The sequence below is a fragment of the Lutjanus erythropterus genome, chromosome 6, assembly GCF_056507025.1.
Source record: "Lutjanus erythropterus isolate fLutEry1 chromosome 6, fLutEry1.hap2, whole genome shotgun sequence".
Classification (NCBI taxonomy): domain Eukaryota; kingdom Metazoa; phylum Chordata; class Actinopteri; order Lutjaniformes; family Lutjanidae; genus Lutjanus; species Lutjanus erythropterus.
The window spans coordinates 13,175,826-13,195,676 of record NC_139322.1 but is presented as its reverse complement, the minus strand read 5'-3'; the positions used below and the strand labels follow the sequence as shown (position 1 = coordinate 13,195,676).

The following is a 19,851-nucleotide window of genomic DNA, read 5'->3' as shown; positions in this document are numbered from 1 at the left end:
CAGAGCAACTCTCGCTTTTAGAAGACGATTTATGAGTATTCCCCGTTGTTGTCTTGCAAGGGAATACACTTGTGTTTCACCTGGTGTTGAAGACGTGCATGAAAGCAGCTACTCATATTGATTCTGTCTCAATAAGAAGGTGTGTTCGCCGCTCATTTCAGCCGGATATGATCTCGTTGCGAGCCAAGAGCGCGCGACTGAAGATTAGAACATACTCCATCCAAGAAACCGAACGCAATCAGACGTTTGCGCGGACCGCTCTGATCCCACAAGAAGGAGGCTGAGATGATGGTGCATGGTGATTAAATAACAGGCCTGCGTCTCTCCCCTGCCGTTGGCCTGATTTGCTATGCAGGAGAGGCAGCGCTCTGGTCAGAGGATAACCATGTAATCAATGGAATGAAAAAGCTGCTCTGGCTGTGAAGGTTAAGAGGGGTACTGGAGGCTTTCAGCCCACTCTGTGCGCCACACATGCATTCAAAACACACACCAGACAGTCTGAATGTTACATCTCCTCCTCTTCTTCCCCTCTTCACCTGTTCCCCTTCCCTCCTGTCTTTCTTTGACATGCCTTTATCTCTCTTTCTCTCGGCGCGCTCTCCCTCCTACCGCCGCCGCCTCTTTTCGCTCTGATTCCCCTCCACCCCCCCTGTATTTTTTCTTCCTCTGCATTTTCTCTGTCTCCCACTATATTTGTGCTCTCCTCTTCATTTACTTTCCTCCCTTCCTCCATCCTCTCCTCCCTCCTACCTTTCCCCAGTGTCAGCTGCTGTCACTGTGGCAAAGAAAGTGACCAATCAGAGCCCATTTCACAGCACTGGCTTCTCCCTCCCTCCCTCATTTCTTCAGTTCCTTCCCTCTATTCCCTTCTCTTCCTCCTCCTCCTCCTCCTCCTCTTTCTTCTCCTCGCCTCCTTTCGTCCCATCTGCCTCTCTTCCTTCCCCACAACCTTTATCAGCTCACTTCCTGGAGACGAAATTGTGATGCATTATGGGAGACAGACGGCTGTCTAACGGGGTTAGTTGTGCAGCGTGGCTTATCATCAGAGACACTGCTAATCCTGTGTGTGTGTGAGAGAGAGAGAGTGTGTGTGTGTGTGGATGTACCATATGAGCTGATGAACTCATACATGCACAGGCCCACACACACACACAAACAAACACAACCTCACATGCTTACTCTCCTTTTCTGAGGAGGAGGAGGAGGCAGACGAGACATGTTTATGTTCGTCAGGATCTGCCAGGAGAATACGATTTGCATGATATAAGCATATTTTACCCTGCTGCTGTGTACTGTTTCTGCACTGTATCCACTTTACAACCTGCCTCTCTATTGGTTATTTCTGCTGAGTTCAAAAGGACGATTCCCACATCTTCTTCCCATCACAATTACCTAAATAATAAGAGCTAAAGGGCTAATAGGGACTATATAATCCCTCCTCTGCCTCCATTAAAGCCTTATTTACACCTGTGTTTGTGTGTGTGCGTGTGTGTGTGTGTGTGTGTGTGTGTGCTCCTTCCTCGCAGGTGCTGATATGTGTACACGATGAGCGGTTTGGGGGAGAACTCCATGGAGCCTCTGAGCTCAGAAAACCGGAAACGCAAGCTCTCCACTTGCGACACGCCTGGTCTGGGGTGAGTGTGGCTGATCTGTGAGCACAAGAGAGGGGAAATGTGGGAAAGTGGGCTACTGGGTCAGTGCTTTCTCAAGTCCGAGCCATGTGCTTCCTTTGTGTGCCATGATGAGTAAGAACCTAGATGTGTACATACGTATAGAAAAGGCACTTAATAGATTAATTTTATTTTTAAAATGGCTTTATTTTCTTAATTTTTTTTTATTGAGCATGGTAAAAGTCTCTGAGTTTGTGTTGTAAGTTGGAGATATTGGCCGTAGAGATGTCTGCCTTCTTTTGAATATAATTGAAATAGATGGCGCTCGGCTTGTGGTGCTCAAATCACCAAAAAATACATTAAAAAACTTGAAAGAAATGTCTCTTTCCAGAAATCATGACCCGGTTATGTAAGATAATCTACAAACCTTGTTGTGAGCAGTTTCATGTTGGAACCATTTACCTCCTACTAAACTACGTCCAGAAATCATATCACCACGCAGAAGGAAGCGTGCATTAAGGCCCGATCATACATGTACGAATTAAGGCGAGTGGCATTTGGCAAGTGCAATTCTCCTCCCATTCCACTATCTGAGTATCTGTATTTTGCAGGGACACCATTGCTGCACCCTGGGTTTTGCACCGCCCAAGACAACTCCAACTGGTTTTAAGAAATACAAACAAGCCGGAGTGTTTATTTCCCGATATCAGAATGATAATGGGTGAAGCCAGACTTTCTCCAGTGTTGACACAGCTCTGTGGGGATAAGTGGACGAGAGGCTTGTGCTTGTGACAGTACAGGATGTAAACATTAATTGCCACCTCTTGTCCAGGAGTAGATGCACACATTTCAGTAACCAGGTGATGATTTCTGGAAAGACACGCTGCTGTTGAGTTTTTCAAATGGTTTGGTTTTTGGCACCACAAGCTGAGTGCCATCTACTTCCATTATATTCAAGTGAAGACAGAAATCTCTCCGGCCAATATCTCCAAAACTCTGCAACTCACACCAAAACAATCTGGATCAGAGGTTTATAAAGTGGGAGGCAGGCCTCTCCAGGGGGGCTCCAAGCAGTTTCAGTGGAGGCCCAGTGAAAGTGAAAGAGGCAAGTGAAATAAATATCACATTAGTTATCAAAAGGTGATCACACAGAATGGCCTAAATGTGTTTTTGATTTAGTTAAACAGATACATCAGAGGTACAGTATGGGGGTATTTTACTGTTTTTTCTCACTTTCCCAGATTCAGAAACTTATAATACCTTAGGACAGACCTTTTTATTTTTTTAGTAGGCTGTCTTGGCTCAGTTGTTGTGTGTCTATGGAATCCAATAATATAATCATGATCTCATAGACATCCTGGAATTGAGCAAAACTAAGCATGTCATGTTGAGAGATTGATGCCACTCTCATGGCTGTACACTAGCTGTGAAATTTCGCCCAACAACTGGTCAGCTTAGCTTAGCATAAAGACTGGGTAGTCTGGCTAGTCTGTCAAAAGGTTGACAGAATGTTATATCTTGTTTTTTTTAATCCGAAGAAGAACTGAATCTGAAAAATTCTATTTTCTGGTTGGTGCAATAACTTCCTGTACTTTTGTTGTCACTGTGAGGTTGCCAGGCAACCTACAGAGAATCTAGCAAGTCAATTCCAAGAAATAGTCCAGCATATAACCCCTGTAAAAACACAACTCCTCACCACGCAAGCAATTTTGGAACTGCCCATTGTTCCAACAGCCCTTTACTCCTAAACCCCAGTAGTCCGAAAAATGTGCCACTGGACCAAAAGCCCATTTATCCGATAGCCCCATTATCCTGAGAGCAAAGGCCAGCTGCTCCGAAGGCCTGTCGTTCTGAAAATACACACCTTGACTCAACCTTAAGTTTTTTGCCCACAATATGTTGGTGCATTTTAAAGTTAATAAGTTAAGTGTATAAATTAGGAGTAATTGGCTTTTGTTTTTGGGAAAACACCTGAATTCTAGGAATAATAGGAATAATGGTATGACACCAACAATTTCTCCTTGCTTTCAGTCTTTATGCTAACCAGCTACTGGCGTTAGCTTCATACTTAGTGTTCAGACTTAAAAATGCAATTGATCATGTTTCAGCAATGTCCATTTGCCACTATCAGCAAATGACTATAAGGTGCAGTTCTCAAAAATGCAGTCTGTGTGCTCCAGACACTGTAAAAAACCACCGCTGACTTTTCTACTAGATATTTTCAAGTTGCTGTGCTTTTTCAAAAAAACTGCTTTCCGTGCACCTTTCAGCCACTCTGCATCATTTTCAAATGTATAAACAGTACTGACACTTTGAGGAAAGTGGCATAGCTTTAGCTTAGCTTTAATTTTTGCACATTGCCTTCTGCAGGTGTGAGAGGAAGCGACGGGAGCAGGAGAGCAAATACATCGAGGAGCTAGCGGAGCTGATCTCCGCCAACCTCAGCGACATCGACAGCTTCAACGTCAAACCAGACAAATGTGCCATCCTCAAAGAGACGGTGCGCCAGATCCGCCAGATCAAAGAGCAGGGTGAGTGGACACGGTCGTCTAAAACCCTGAAGGCTGCAGAGAGCCTGAGACGGACAGGTGCACCGTGAGTCAGATGGACTGTTGAAAACTGTGTGTAGGAAACATGAGGAAAGGTGTCGAGGAGAGAGAGAGCAGGGGAAGAGACAGCTGGGGGTTAGCAGACACACACACACACACACACACACACACACACACACACACACACACACACACGTGCCTCCTCAGAGCCCAGGTGCAAGGACGAATCAGTCATTCATCTCCCACAAATTTCACAGCCTCAACTGTTTATGTTTGGGAGGAAACACTGGCAATGCTTTGTGAACCTGTCATTCGTCTGTGTGTGTGTGTCTGTGTGTGTGTGTTATGGGCATGCACAGCTGTGTGCTGGCCTCGCCAGGGGCTGTTTAATTGGACGTTTGCAGGTAATCACATGCCCATCCATTCTGCTGAACTGCCAAATTATTAGTTCTGTTACAGCTGCTATTGTCATAGTTCTGTTTCCATTATGCAGCGGTCATTTCCACTGTGAACAGTTAAAAAAGCTGCAGGCTGAGACTCTTGATTTGCAGCTGCACCGTTCATTCAGATTTTAACTCTTAGATTTAGATCCTTGTCAGCCTAATTTTTTTTTTCATTGAAGGTTAGGTTTTTTTTTTGCAATCAGGGGGGCGAGCCGGTGGTGAATTTTTGCTCTTGTGTCTGCTCGGCTCAGTCGGCGTCTGCCACCTCGACAGGAAGGGGAAGAGGCTACAGCTGGCCCTGACTGGCTGCTGACAGGTTGCCATAGTTACAGGAAGTGAAGACAGAAATGACACAGGCGTTTAGACTCGTATCTCGCTTCTCTACCTGTTCCTCTTCTCCTCTTCTCACTTTCATTTGCTCTTTCTGCCACTCTTCATTTTTGCTCTTTTCTCCATCAGTCAGTCCTGTTCCTCGATGCTCTGCTCCTGCATCTTCCTCCTCCTTTTCCTCTGTTTCCCTGCTTTTTTTTTTTTTTTTACCCCTTCTCTCTCATCTGTATTGCAGCACAATGAGTTGCGGCATCTTCAGGTTTGCTCCCAGCATCTTAAGATATTGAACTGATGGAGTGCAGCCTCCCTTTCCTCTTTCCGCTCCGTCTTTTCTCCCAGTCCTTCTCTACCTAACTTCACAGTGCCGGCTGTAGGCAGCGATGGCTCTTTTTTTTCTTTGTGTGGGTATCTGTGCCCTTTGGGAGCTAATCAGATGGAATGATTCCTGTAGCTGAGCAGCCCCCGCCTCTTTCTCAGACCAAGCCCTGCATTAATACAACAACCCAAACCAGCCAGCCAGCCAGCAGCTTTCTGTCAGCATCGTCTCTATCCACATCCCTCTGGTTCAGCTCCCGTTCTCCCTGTCTTTCTTTCCCTCTGTCTATCTGTCTTTCTTTTCCTGTCTCTCAGATTCAGCCGCCTCCATTAATTCAGGTGCCTCAGCTCCTGCCCCTGCACCATTACAGCTTTCCAGAGCCTCTCTAGCTCTCTTCCCTCTCTCTCTCAGCCCCAGCCTACCAGACAGTCCCTCAGAGTCTGACACTGAATATAAAGCATGAGGACGGCTGCTACCTGCTCCACATGCACCCAGCCCTCTACTCCTCCTGACGGGCTCCTCAGAGAAACCTGCCTCTGTCCGTCTCCCTCCTCACCTGTAGTTTTAAAAATCCAAAAAAAAAAAAAAAAGAAAAAGTGAAGATTGAGAAACGGTGCCCCCTGCTGGTGCAGTTAGAGTAGTGACTCACTGGCTGTTTCCTCCAGTTTCAGGTATCGTTGCTCTCACCTTGTGTTTCTCCTTTGCTCTTTTTTTGCTTCTTTGTAGGCAGCTGGGCTTGAAATTGCTGGGTGTTTTTTTTTTCTCTGACATGTTTCATCTCCTTTCTCTCTTAAAGGAAAAGCTTCATCCAACGACGACGACGTCCAGAAGTCTGACGTGTCCTCAACAGGTCAGGGGGTCATCGACAAGGACCACCTGGGGCCGCTCCTGCTGCAGGTGAGTCCAGCTCCCCACCCACGGTCAATTGGACACGATTTATCCAAGAAATGCTCAGGCAGGAATGCATCTTCACAAAAAACTCCAAAAGCAATCTCTTTAAAAGATTAAATGCCTTTATTTTCACAGCATGGTCATGTTGGGCCTTATAACAAACAAGCATTTTTGCATTAAGCCTTCATTAGGGAGTCAAAAACTCAAAGGCTTGATGTCGAAACACCTCAGTTTGCTCATTTTAAGGTCTGACATAACCAAGCCACTACAATAAAGTTATTGTAACTGGGTTTTTTTTCACCTTTTATCCAAGAAATGTTTGGATTGGACTGCTTCCTGGACTCTGATTGAGTTTCTTTGAGGCGCTCTTTTGATGGGGATACAAGAGTACTTAAAAATCACAAAAAATCCCCCTCCAAGCCACTCTCTTTAAAACAATTAAAATGCCTTTAATGTCAAGGACTGGTCATGCTGGACCTTAAAACAACATGTTTTGGCATTTAGCCTTCATCAGGGAGTCAAAAACTGGAAGGTTTGATGCCAAAACACAGCAAAGTTTGTTGTTTTAAGGTCCAACGTGACCATGCCATGACAATAAAGGCATTTTAATTGTTCGTTATGTTTTATCCAAGAAATGTTTCCTGGACTCACATTGAGTTTTTTTGAGGTGCTCTCTGGATAGGGCTACATGTGAACTCAAAAATCGCAAAAGATATCCTTTAAGTAATTAAAAAGACTTAATTAAAAACCTTAAAACAAACCAATGCTGATGCTTTTTGGCAGGGTGTTAAAACAAACTGATATGTTTTGGCATTACATAATAAATTTTTTAAGGGCCAACTTGATGTTGGCATGACAATAAAAGCTTTTTAATTGTTTTAAAACAAGCATCTTTTTGAATATTTATCCAAGAAATGTTTGGGCAGGAGCAATTCCGCGACTCAGATTGAGTTTGTTTGAGGTTACTCTTTTTAAAACAATTAAAATGCCTTTATTGTTATGGTATGGCCATGTTGGATCTTTAAACAAGCAAATTCCAACACGTTTCAGCATTTTTGTCAGAGTCAAAAACTGTAATGGTTAATGCCTAAATGTGTCGCAGTTGGTTTGTTGGTCCAGCGTGGCCATGCCGTGTCAAAACAAAGCATTTTGATTGTTTTAAAGACGGTGCCTTGGAGTGTTTTTGTGACATTTTGAATACTTATCCAAGAAATGTTTGGGCTAGACCACTTCTTGGAATCAAACTGAGTTTGTTTGAGGTGCTCTTTGGAAAGGGGTACATGTATATTCAGAACTCACAAAAAAAACCCAAGGCACTCTTTAAAACGATTAAAATACCTTTATTCTCATGGCATGGTCATGTTGGACCTTAAAACAAAAATTCTGACACATTTTGGCATCGAGCCTTGGTCAGAGAGTCAAAAACTTGAAGGCTTGATGCAAAAATGTGATGGAGTTGGTTTTTGTTTAAGGTGCAGCATTTTTTGTTTTTGAATTGAGTATTTATCCAAGGTTTGATTGGCCAACTGGCTGGTGGTGACTTCCTGTCGCTGTGCTCTCAGGCTCTGGACGGCTTCCTGTTTGTGGTGAACCGGGAGGGCAGCATCGTGTTCGTGTCGGACAACGTGACGCAGTACCTGCAGTACAAGCAGGAGGAGCTCATCAACACCAGCGTGTACAATATTCTCCATGAGGACGACAGAGAGGAGTTCCACAAGAACCTGCCCAAGACCAACAGTAAGAAACACACACCGACACAGTAGGGGTGTAACGGCACACAAAATTTACAGTTTTGAAGGTTTCAGCATTCAGTTATGGCTCATTGCCCATAATTCTTAATGTAACAGTGAAGGGACTTAAATACTGACATTGTCAAGAAATAAACATGAAAAATAAATAACAAACGTCAGTAATGCTCCTTCTTATGTTTGGCCATTTGATCATTTCTAAATCTGAAAAAAAGTATAAATAAATAATTTCTACAAACTGGAGAGAGCCTAATCAGAGAAAACGTTTTAACTCTGGCAGTGTAAGCATTTGGAAATAGGTGCATCGTTTTACATGTAGAAAAAGTTGGTGTCTGGCTCCTTGATAAAGTCTGGCCTTTTTAAAAAGTAATTGAATAAGCCTTGGCGATACAGAGCAGCACAACAGGACTGACTAAAATGTGAAGGCGGGTCGTAACAGAGCTTAAGCACTTTGACCAGATGCTTAATTCCTGTATTTGTATGCTGAGTATGTTCACACATCAAGAGAGATAACCACTCCTATGGCACTGGTAATATTTTTGGTCTGAATCTGCACTTAGAGGCTGTTTGACCACTGTTATACCAATTTACGTTAACACACATTTTTTGCAATTATCCCTCAAAAGTGGTGTGACAAAGAGATGTGTAATGGAGGCAAGATATTTTACAGTTTAACAATAAACATTGTCATCCAAACTGTCATCAGGACACTGAAACAGTAAACATTCACCGGTATTTTTAATAACTATAAATAACAATAAATAAAAAACACAAACGGAGCAACATATATGTGTATATATTAAACCTGAATTAAGAGGATGAGAAGAAAAAGGATCAGATATACATGAAATACTGCCTTTAAAGTAGCAAATAAGAACTGTGTAATGTTCTGTTTAAAAAAAAAAAAGTTTTTATGTTGGGTGCATATCGGACAACATATGTCCAATACCAATCTAGACCAGTATAGCTGTGATAGGCCAATCAGGCCGATAATATTGGTTGGACTCTACTAACCAGCCTGGTGCACCACCAAAACGTTGCAGGTAAAACAGGTAATAGATGAAAATAGACAATTTTGACAGTGTGGGTGCTGAACCGAGGAAGCTGCACACCGATCTGAACATCCTGTAGCCAAACGCCTGAATACATGGAATGAATTCACTTACCGCTCCGCCCCTATTACACACAAGCACACTCACAGGGAAGCTGCTCGCCCTGCCCGACACCTTCCTCAGAGCCGAGGAGGTCTAAAACAAACTTTGAGAGGTTACAACAACTCGCCACGTCAACGTAAACTCCCTCAGTTATTTATTCATGCTCCTCCGTTCTTAACTTTTTCCTCTCGTTATAATGAGGAGCTCCTGGGAAGCCTGTTCATGTGCATGAGAGCTTTTTGGAAAGACGCACACACGCTCACACACACACACACACACACACACACACACACACACACCTGACAAAACACACATGTGCACAGGAGCACCCACCCACTCGGTGCTAAGCAGGCAGAGCGTAGCGCAGCTGTCAGTCACACTCAGTGGTCCAGACAGTGTAAAACAGGCCTGAGCTCTATTCAGATCCCATGGCAGCCATCTGGAAACTACTTACTGCTGAATAATGCACCTCCACACTTCCCTCCACTTAATTCACTGCGTGTTTGCATGCATGTGTATGTCTTATTGTATATATTTACATGCATATATGTCAGTAATTTGATTGCATTTTTTTTACGGTGCTGCCTGCCTCTGACTGTGTGTGTGCGTGAGCCCACGAGTATGTGCACAGAGCACTATTTATAAAGCTGATTAATTATGGATATGTGTGCTCGACTGAACCTGCTACTCGATTAACTCCGCAGTAATGTTCCTAAGCAGCGGCGGCTCCGACATGTCATTGACACGTTCTCTCACTTCTCTTCTTCCCTTTTCCTCCTCTGCACACTCCTTTACTCATTCACTCTTTTATCCTTTAAAACTCATCTTTATCTACTTTTCCTGCGAGCGTCCCTCGTGCCTCTCTCAACTCACTCCTCCTCGGCCTCATTCATACTTAATATGGCTGCCTACTAAGATGAATATTGTGGTTGTCTGTTTCTCAACCTGCTTCTCGCCTGCGCTCCCACCCCTCATTGTGTCTCGCTCTGCTGCTCTGCCCCTTCATTATCTTTCGGACCCATGAATGAAATACGCTCTCGCTGCACATTCCTGCGGGATGACCGCTGACCACGCCAGCTACAGTTAAATACACAGGCACCCAAGACACACATGCACTAACGAAAACAGACGCACACTCGATGCACAAAACATGAAGTGAGCTTTTGTTGTCAGCCCGTGTGTTTTTTGACCCCTCTGTCTTCGCCTCGCTGTTGGCTAATTGTGTCTGAGGGGAGATGTTGGCCCCAACGACTCTGCTGGGTTTTCTCTGTCGAGGAGAGAGAAACCCATGGCTTTGTTAAATCCAGAGGTGGGAAATTACCAAGCACGAATACTTCTTTACTGTACTTAAGTAGAGTTTTCAGGTATCTGTGCTTTTTAACTTTACTTTTTAATTTTACTTACAACATTAAAATTAAAATATCTGTACTTTCTATGCCTTACATTTTCAAAAAAGGCTTGTTACTTTAAAATTATCAGTTATTTTTATTATGTATAATTGCAAACCACCTTCGCAACATCAAGACTGATTATAACCCTAACTGGATGGGATAATAACACAAAGAGAAGATAAAATTTGTTGGTTCATAGTGCATCTCACGCACGACAGATGTAACAAGATGAAAACAACGTAAAAGACCTAACAACCAAAACGACATAAAAGACATAACAAGACGTAAAGACGTAAGATATAGAAGACGTAATCAGACAAACAGAACATAACAAGAAAAAAAAAACAACATAAAACATGTGGCAAGACAAAAAATGGTGTAAAAAGTGTAACGACAAAAAAAATCGCAACAAGACACAAAAGGTGTGACGACAAAAAACAAACATAAAAGACAACAAGACATAAAAATTGTAACAAGATAAAAAGCAACGTAAATGACGTAACAAGACATAAGAGACTTAACAAGACAAACAAGTCATAAGATGTAACGGGATAAAAAAAAAGACATGACAAGATGAAAAACAAGAGAAAAGTAGTAAAAAGACGTAAAAGACACGATAAGATGAAAAAAAGACGTAACAGGACAAAAAAGTTGTAACAAGACAAAAAGCAACATAAAAGACATAACAAGATGTAAGACACTTAACAAGACAAAAAAGTCATAAGACCTAAAAGACGTAACAAGATAAGACATGACAACAAAAAAGGAAAAAAAGTCATAACAGACGAAAAACAAAAAAACGTAACACAATTTAAAAGACCTAGCAAGACATAAAAATGTAATACAACAAAAAAGACATAATAAGATGAAAAACGTCATAAAAGACCTAAAAGAGAGAAAAAAAAGTAACATGGCAAGTAACATTTTCTCACAAGTATCTGTTTTTGTGCTTGAGTAAAGAATGTGTGCACCTTTTCCACCTCTGGTTGAAGTTAGCCCCTCCCCACCGCTCCCATCCTGCCCCCCCCCCCCCCCCCCGCCGTGTCTCCTGGGTCCTCTCTTGCATCCTCCCTGCTGCACCTGCCCGACAAAAACCTCCGGCCAACTCAACTCAAGGCCTCTGATAAGGCTTCACACAGACCTTGGAGGACAGTTGGATGTCTCTGTGAAGTTTGCCTCCCCTTTTCTCTCCCTTCCCTCCCTCTCTCCCCTGTGAAGGTGACCCCGTCTAAATGAGTGTGTGTGTGCGCGCTGTGATGAGGAGTCAGGGCCTAAATGAGGATAGATGGCTGAGTGTCCCTGGCCTCTGCCCGCTGCAGAGCACACTGAGAGGGAGAGATATTGGAAATCGACACCTTGGCTACATTAATCCCATGGTCCATTTAGCCGGGGATCCGAACAGCAGGAGAGGCTTCTGCTTCTCAATTTAAGAGGGAAAATACATGTTGCAGTGCGGTTTTGTTTGTTTGTTTTGTTTGTGTGTGTGGATCTGCGGCAGGAAAGGGTGTGTGAGCTGTTGTGATATTTGATTACAGGAAATCCATTCATAGCTGCGTTTGTCTCTCAGTCCCAGGAGTTTCGTGCTCATTCCATTTTACTCCGGGGTGTGAATTTTTTGTTTTGTTTTGTTTTGTTTTCCTTTCAGTAAATGGAGTATCGTGGGGAAGCGAGGCGGCCCGACAGAAGAGTCACACCTTCACTTGCCGGATGCTGGTCAAATTCGGCCACGCCCACGGCCCCATGGAGGAGGGGCCAGGAGGGCCGCGCTATGAAACCATGCAGTGTTTTGCTCTCACCCAGCCCAAGGCCATGATCGAGGAAGGGGAAGGTACGCTGGCAGAGTCACAAATTTACTCGCTTTTGGTTCATGATAAGGGGTCATTAGTTTAGGATGCTAAAAAAAAATTACATCCATCTGTGATCGTCTGCAATATTTAGCCCTCCCTCCACAAATGTGTTTAGCTTCACTGTTATTTTACTTGGCTGTTTGACCTTCACTGTGCAGAATGATTTATGTGCACATTTTGGCACTAGAAGGCTGTTTTCACATCTCATCTGCTGAAGTTTCTCTGCGCTCACCTTAAATCTGAGTTTAACACAAGTTGTAACCTATACTTACACAATGTTTCATTTTACTTAATCAGTAAATGAGTGAGAGGAGGGTAGGGGACAAGGAAATAGACAGGAGAGGCTTAGGAATATGAAGAAGATGATTTTGGAAGATAAAGGTGGAAACCACTGTTATGTTCCTATTGTTAGATATAAGGAATGTAACGACAAGCTCAAGGTGTGATATTACCAAAATGAAAAGACTACGATATAACATTTATTGCACTATTAATAAACAAAGAAAAATGGTTACTTGAAAAATGTCCTTTATTAAATGATAAATCGGATGTGTACAGCATTTTTTTGTTCATATAACATTAGTTTTTCCTTTAAATATAAAGTGCTTCTGCTTTCCTTCTTTAATAAGAAAAATAAAATAAATGTAGCCAGCCATGACCATTTGCAAAAAACTGAGTGTTTGAATCATGTTTGTACAATTGCAAAGAAAAAACAATGCAGCGGTCAGGGACAGTCCTTTTATAAAATAGAATTAAAATATAATAATAAAGCAAATTAATTAACCATTCTTAATTAAGTATAAACACATTTATTTTATCTTTGACCATATTATTTATTTAATTATTTACTCTTTGTTTGGAAAAGTTCTCCTCTCTCTTTTTAATTTGCTCATTTCTGATACTGTCTCCATCACAAAATACAACCTGTATGCCTTTATATCATTGGTTTTATATCTTCAAATGTACAAGAATATAATTTTGTTATTCTTTCATAAACATGAAAATGAACATTGAAACAAAAACAGGTAGACACATGAGAAGGACTACTAAAACTATTTTTAATCATGTTTTAGTTTACACAAGTACACAAGTATGAAACTCAAAGCTTCCAGAGATCATACTCTGAGAATGAACTTTTCTGTGAAGCTTTGAAACTAAAAATATTTGCACATCCATATATTCTGGACTAGTTTTAAGAATTTATAACAAGGTAATTGATTTTTTTGTGGACAAACCACTTTGAACCTGTAGCTTTGTAAGCTATGAATTACTTCTCTCTGGAAGAAGCTGGACTACGGCACTGCCATCAAGTTAGGGCAACTTTGTATCTTGTGGTCTGGTCCTGTCCAGTAATTAACGCACTGTGGGATTTTAAAAAAAATTGGCAACTTGTCCTGGGTGTACGTCACCACTCGCCCCGTGTCAGCGAGGATAGGCTCCAGCCCGCTCGCGACCCATCGGGATAAGCGGTTACAGACAATGTATGGATAGATGGGACAAAATGATACTCCTGAAATGTACCGCCATCGGGAATCCCCTGCTGTACCTATTCAACGACACGTCTCCAGGCTCTTGGTTTAAACATTATAAGCAATTATATCACCGGTTGTATGACAGACTCACTGCACTGTATTGGAAATGTGTAGATTTATTGGACAGTGCTCAGTGGTTGAGGTCTTTTCCTGACATGTTGGTAATGGAGAAGGCTGCAAACACTCTGAGGAACTTTCTAAGTGGTCCAAGGTGGTTGAACTGAGATCGGAAAAACGTCACATGCCAGCAAAAATGGCACTCAGTTTAGTTTATTGTTTACTGTATAGTTTCTCCTTTCTGTGTGTCCATCAATCCATCAACAGTGAAGCAACAGTAAAACAAGAATTAAAAAATCCTCTATGTCCTTTTGTGGGACATTTTGTAGTTTAGTAGTTATTACACGAAAAAAGTAATATAACTACTTAAATCACAATGTGAATATGAATGTAGTATGTAAAACTACCAGGAAGTTACTGCAAAATGTGGTTAAGCTGCTAGTTTAGTTAAACTACTTCTTTGTTTACATGTAGTTCACTAACCCCCAACAGGCAGAAATTATTATTCAAAGCAGACTGTTTTATATGTCTTAAAACATGTCTGGAGGGGATTTTTAAAAGAAAATGAAAATCCAATTTAGGAAACTCAAAAATCTAATTTTAAAACAACCACTTAGCAGTTTAACAATTTTCTTCTTTGTTTCTCACTTGGAGAGACTTGAGCACATAATTAGAGGCTCATTTGAATTTTCTCACCATTTTTCTCTTCACTGTCTACTACCAGAAACATGTTTTTTAACGATGTGCGTCTCAAATGCACACGGTGTTCCTTTCTGCAAGAGTGACATTTTGGATGCATGGAGACACAAAATCTGGGGAAAAAAATTGTTTTGAAATGCAAACACACTGACAGAAACACTAGAGGAGGCTACTGGAAAAAGGTGCAAAAATAATCAGTTTGCTACATGTTCAAGATGTGAACATTTTGATTATAGAACCGTCATCGCACTTGACACTGTTGCTTGAAAATCCTGAATTCAAGAGTGCAAACCAGAGGAGAAGCATTTTTCAGTTAAAGTTTTTTAAAGCTATGAGCCAGACGTAAATGCAATGATCATGACCCCTGCACTCTCCCCTGTAGACCTTCAGTCATGTATGATCTGTGTGGCCCGTCGGGTGACCGCCATGGAGAGGACGGAGAGCTTCAACACGCGGCACGAGCTCTCAGGTGAGGATTTGCACCCGTTAGAAGCTCACCAAACAACCACAGGAGCTCCAACAGGCCATGATGTCAGTTCTTTATCCGTGAAGCAGGTCTGACTCGTCCCTGTCACGTCTCCTTCTCTCCTTCCCTTCGCCCGTCCTCCCTCTGTCCTCCCCTGCAGGTAAACTGATCCAGATCGACCAGAACTCTCTACGAGCGTCGATGCGTCCAGGCTGGGAGGATTTGTTGAGGCGTTGCATTCAGATGTTCCTGCAGCACAGTGACGGGCAGCCGTGGTCGCACAAACGCCACTACCATGAGGGTGGGTCACACAGAAACACACACACCTGAAATCAGCAGGTGAAGAACTACAAACTTAGTGAATTCATCTTGTTAAAAGGACGTTTCAGCTTATTTGAAGTGGGGTTATATGAGGTACTTATCAATAGTCAGCATATTAATCACAGACATATATATGTAGACTCCACACTGGCTTTTGGATCATACGTCGTTGCCATTTTGGTCAGGTCAAGACAGGCTGTAAACACATACAAGTAGACATGAGGGCATTCTGTCTGAATTAAAAAGTCCAATACCACAAATCAGAATTTCCCTTTGTACAGCGTGCAACACAAGAAAAAAAAAACCTTTAAACAGGGAAATGAAAAAAAAAAATGAAAACAGTATAACTTTTACATTTCTCAACCAATTTCAATCAGTTGTTTTTATATTCAAGGGTTCATGATCTATGTGGAGTAAAAAGTGCATTTGCATGCTATATTTATCCTGTTTTCACCATTTTACTTTGCAACCCAGCAGCCTTTTTCAATGGGAAACCGTGGTTATATAAGCCAAAGATCGCTCTTTCTTTCTCAACCAGACTCTGTTGGCAAAATCAGTCATTTTACCTTGCAGAACACAGGAGTTGCTGTTCTACCACTGCATCAATCCATTACTATGTGCAACAGGTGAATTGAAGCCAACCTTTTAAAACACCAAAGTTACCCAGTAACACCAACAAACTAAGCCATCAAGGCAGCAGTAGCTCTGGGGGCAAGGTACAATAGTGAAAATATTCTAAATATAGCGTACATTTAAGCTGATATTGAATTGATTGACTGTTTCGCTGCTGACCCTTTCCACAACAGTACATTGCTCAGCATCCTGCATCTACTATAGGTAATACACTTAACTTTCAATAAGTACCTGATACAACCCCAGTTCAGATAATCCGAATCATTCACTTTAGTGATGTTAAATCCACAATGAAAAAGCTGGAAGCAAAGTCATCAGGACATCACAGAATTGAATTAACTGTTTACTCAGTTGTGTGTTCAGGATTCTCTCTTATAATACTACAGTTACATAACAAAGAGCAGTATATTGTCTGACTGAAATTAATTGTTTTTAATTTGTCGTTCTTACCTATCTTGGTCAGGCCTCCATTCAGAAGAATTTTGATGAGACCTGCTTTGTTAAATATATAAACACACATACGCACCTCTCATGCATTAGTGTATCAATATCGATCTCATGAATACAAATATCTTGAGCGCTACAACATTGATCCTCGCTTTAATCACAGAGTTTCTTTCACATAAAGGCAGTGATTGATGACCTCTGTTATCAGATAAGTGTCTCGGGCTGTTAATTTGTCATTTTATCTGTGTTTGCAGCCTTCCTGCAGGGTCACGCCGAGACACCCTTGTACCGCTTCTCCCTGTCCGACGGCACCCCAGTCACAGCCCAGACCAAGAGCAAACTCTACCGTCACCCCATGAGCAACGAGCCGCAAGGCTTCATCTCCACTCACCTGCTGCAGAGGTCAGGAGCTGAGAATGCGCACATAACACACTCCATTCAAACACAGCGAAGGATGTGTCATTTGCGGTATTGACTAAAAAGCACTTGCAGCATATCTATGCGAGGCAGCCAAGGCATTCAGTAGTTGAAGTAGCAGCTGAAGTAGCTTTTATACTCTGACGTCCTGTGAACAGTGAGAAGACTCCACACAGGAACTGCTACTTTAGTTGCATTTATACTGAGAGTCTACAGTCTGAGAGCGGTTCATGTTGAGGATACAGCGCTTTTCAAGGCTTTTGCATTTTTATCTCTGCCAAGTGGAAGTGTGTGTGTGTGTGTGTGTGTGTGTGTGTGTGTGTGTGTGTGTGTGTGTGTGTGTGTGTGTGTGTGTGTGTGTGTGTGTGTGTGTGTGTGTGTGTGTGTGTGTGTGTGTGTGTTAGCTTCCAGTGAGGCTGGAGCTTATCCGCAGCTAATCTTACATACGATTGCGCCAGACTAGTCAACCAATAGTCGTCAGTTCAAGCCAGTGGTTGACTAGTTTTTGCATGTTTATGATATTAATTTGATTATTTAGTTCACCCCCAAATCAATACTTATCTTCTCTCTTACCTGTTGTGGTAGTAGAGAGAGTACAGCAGAATCACAGGAGGCATGAAGTGGTTCACGCCTCCTGTCCCTGCATGAACCCACCGTGTCTTCATTGTCCCCAGAGTCAGAATCCTTGTCGGAGCTGCTATAATGTTAAATCACCTCCGGTACCGTATTCCCAGTCATCAAACTGACCTCAATCAGTCTCAGAGGCTGTGTCCTAGTCTAAGAGGACCGCTAACTGAGCTAACTGGCTAATGGGAGCAACAGTACAGTTAGCGACACCTGGTGACTTCAGTGTTACAAGAGAAAATGTCTGTGCTGCAACAATCCCCCAGGCTAAATGGCAAGGCGCAGCTTCCAAACAGAGTTTAATGCATTCTTGCGTTCTATTTAATGAATGAAAACATGGTGCATCTGCAGAATTCCATTCTCGATATGTTAAGATCCATTCAAGTCAGGCACGATGAGAGATGAGTAAATCCCTGGTGAATATCGATAGTACGCGTCTGTGCTGTCACCACAGTGGAGCGTTCAAGATCTGCTAGTAAACAACTGAGAGATGCAGAAATCATTACAAAATCGACTGTGACTCGCTTAATTTGGAACCTATTTTCATGAAATTTGGTTTGTTACAAACTTGAGAAATTGAAGATGATAGTTGTTATTTGTTGGAATGAAATTCGATGACGGGGCATTATCTGATCAGCTCTATGCCAAAACAGTAACAGCCATAATTTCCACTGGGTCATGCAGCCGCTGACCTTTGAATAGGCAACTTCAACTGTGAATTATTTAGAATTTCAGCTTTTGTGAGTTTCTTCAGTAATGTAGATTTCTATTTCTATATATATTGTTGTAAAGCCACCTGGTTACTTGAAATATTCTAAGTAAATAATAGAAGTTTGGACTTCTTGTCCCATTTATTGTTTCCTCATAATGTTTATGCAGTTAGGTGAACCCACGGCACTCAGTTATTAAAAACTTATTATATATCTAAATAAGAAAACTTGCACTATAATATACTACACAAAAAACTTTAGTCAAAACTTTGCAAATCTCTTCTCTTTGCATCTGGCAGTTGTGGTGGCATTGCAGTAGGTGCTTCACCATCTACTGCCTGGCTGAGAACTGCATTCTACTTTATCTACTCCTCTAGTTTCCAACTTTGTCCTTGTTTTCCTTCCACACAGGGAACCAAATGGTTACCGCTCAGCTCAGGGTGGAGGCATGATGCCAAACACTATGAGACAACAGGGCATGGGAGGCCCCAACCCGAATGCCCAGATGAACATGAACACCGGTGGAGGGATGGGGATGGGGGGCATGGGTGGCATGAACAGGGGCTTCGGCATGAACGAGCAAGGCCACATGGGTCACATGGGTCCAATGGGAGGTGGCTCCATGTACGGAGGAGGCGGCGGAGGAGGAAGTGGAGGTGGAGGCATGGGCAACCGCATGATGCAGATGAATCAGATGGGGCAGATGAGTCAGGTTGGGCACATGAATCAGATGAATCAGATGGGTCCCATGAGTCACCCGGGCCAAGGCATGCAGCAGCACCCACAGCAGCCCCCGTTCCAGAGCAGCGGAGGGTTCGGCCTCAGTGGCATGAACAGCCCTTCAGGAAGTCCCAGGATGGGCGGACCCCAGCAGGGACTCCTGATGTCACCCCGCAACCGAGGGAGTCCGAAGATGGGCGCCAACCAGTTCTCACCTGGAGGTAAGTCAATCAGTGTCCAAAAGAGGTGTGGACATGACTTCGACTCAAGTCACAGTTTGATGACTTTAGACTTGACAAAATCAGAAAAGATTTGCAACTCAGCTTGGACTTTAAACTATAATTGCACCTGCAGGTCTGACCAAATTTCATCCACTGCATTATTCTGAAAAATGTTAAAAAGTGGTCAGAGGGGCTGAGGAGGGTGTTCGGGACAACCAATGTAGGGGGCGTGGCCTTGTGGCTTCATAATTTGTGATGCGGAAAGGGATAGCGCTCAGTGCAGCAGTAAACAGCTAGTGGTCAGAACTGATCTGCCATGCGCAGCTGCTGGAAACGCTGAAAAGCGCTGAAAACACACAGAGCCTGCAGGAGCTTTGACAGAGTTACTAGAAGCACATTTATCAAGAAATGTGAATATTAAGACCAACACTGATTTGTTTTATCAGTAATATAGTTTAGTTTTACAACTCAAAACATGTTGTGTGGTACATCTTTAAAAAGTGTGCCACAATTAATTTCCCTTCATTTGTTGAATCAAATAATGTGTTAGAAATTAACACCTGCCAAGGTCCAAATGTGGGCAGATTTTCTGTTTGGCTAATAAAGCCGGGAAGGCTGTCCGCCTCACTGGCATCAAAATAGTCTTCTTGTCATTTACTTGCACGCTGCTTCTGTCCTCTGCTGTTCATGTTGCATTCAGGTGCACCTGGCAAACTGTACTTGTA

General features: G+C 42.6%; 1 protein-coding gene across 1 annotated transcript in view; it reads left to right on the top strand.

Annotated features, from left to right (window-relative positions):
- Window positions 1-19,851, top strand: part of LOC146324987 (nuclear receptor coactivator 3-like) — a 94,535-nt gene that overhangs the window by 59,909 nt on the left and 14,775 nt on the right. Inside the window, exons 3-11 of the mRNA XM_084720686.1 lie at window positions 1,527-1,634; window positions 3,981-4,141; window positions 6,045-6,145; window positions 7,702-7,876; window positions 12,078-12,260; window positions 14,950-15,036; window positions 15,194-15,334; window positions 16,689-16,836; window positions 18,597-19,126. Of these exons, the coding sequence (XP_084576812.1) occupies window positions 1,546-1,634; window positions 3,981-4,141; window positions 6,045-6,145; window positions 7,702-7,876; window positions 12,078-12,260; window positions 14,950-15,036; window positions 15,194-15,334; window positions 16,689-16,836; window positions 18,597-19,126 (1,615 nt within the window). The 5' untranslated portion in view covers window positions 1,527-1,545. The remainder of the gene's footprint in view (window positions 1-1,526; window positions 1,635-3,980; window positions 4,142-6,044; window positions 6,146-7,701; window positions 7,877-12,077; window positions 12,261-14,949; window positions 15,037-15,193; window positions 15,335-16,688; window positions 16,837-18,596; window positions 19,127-19,851) is intronic.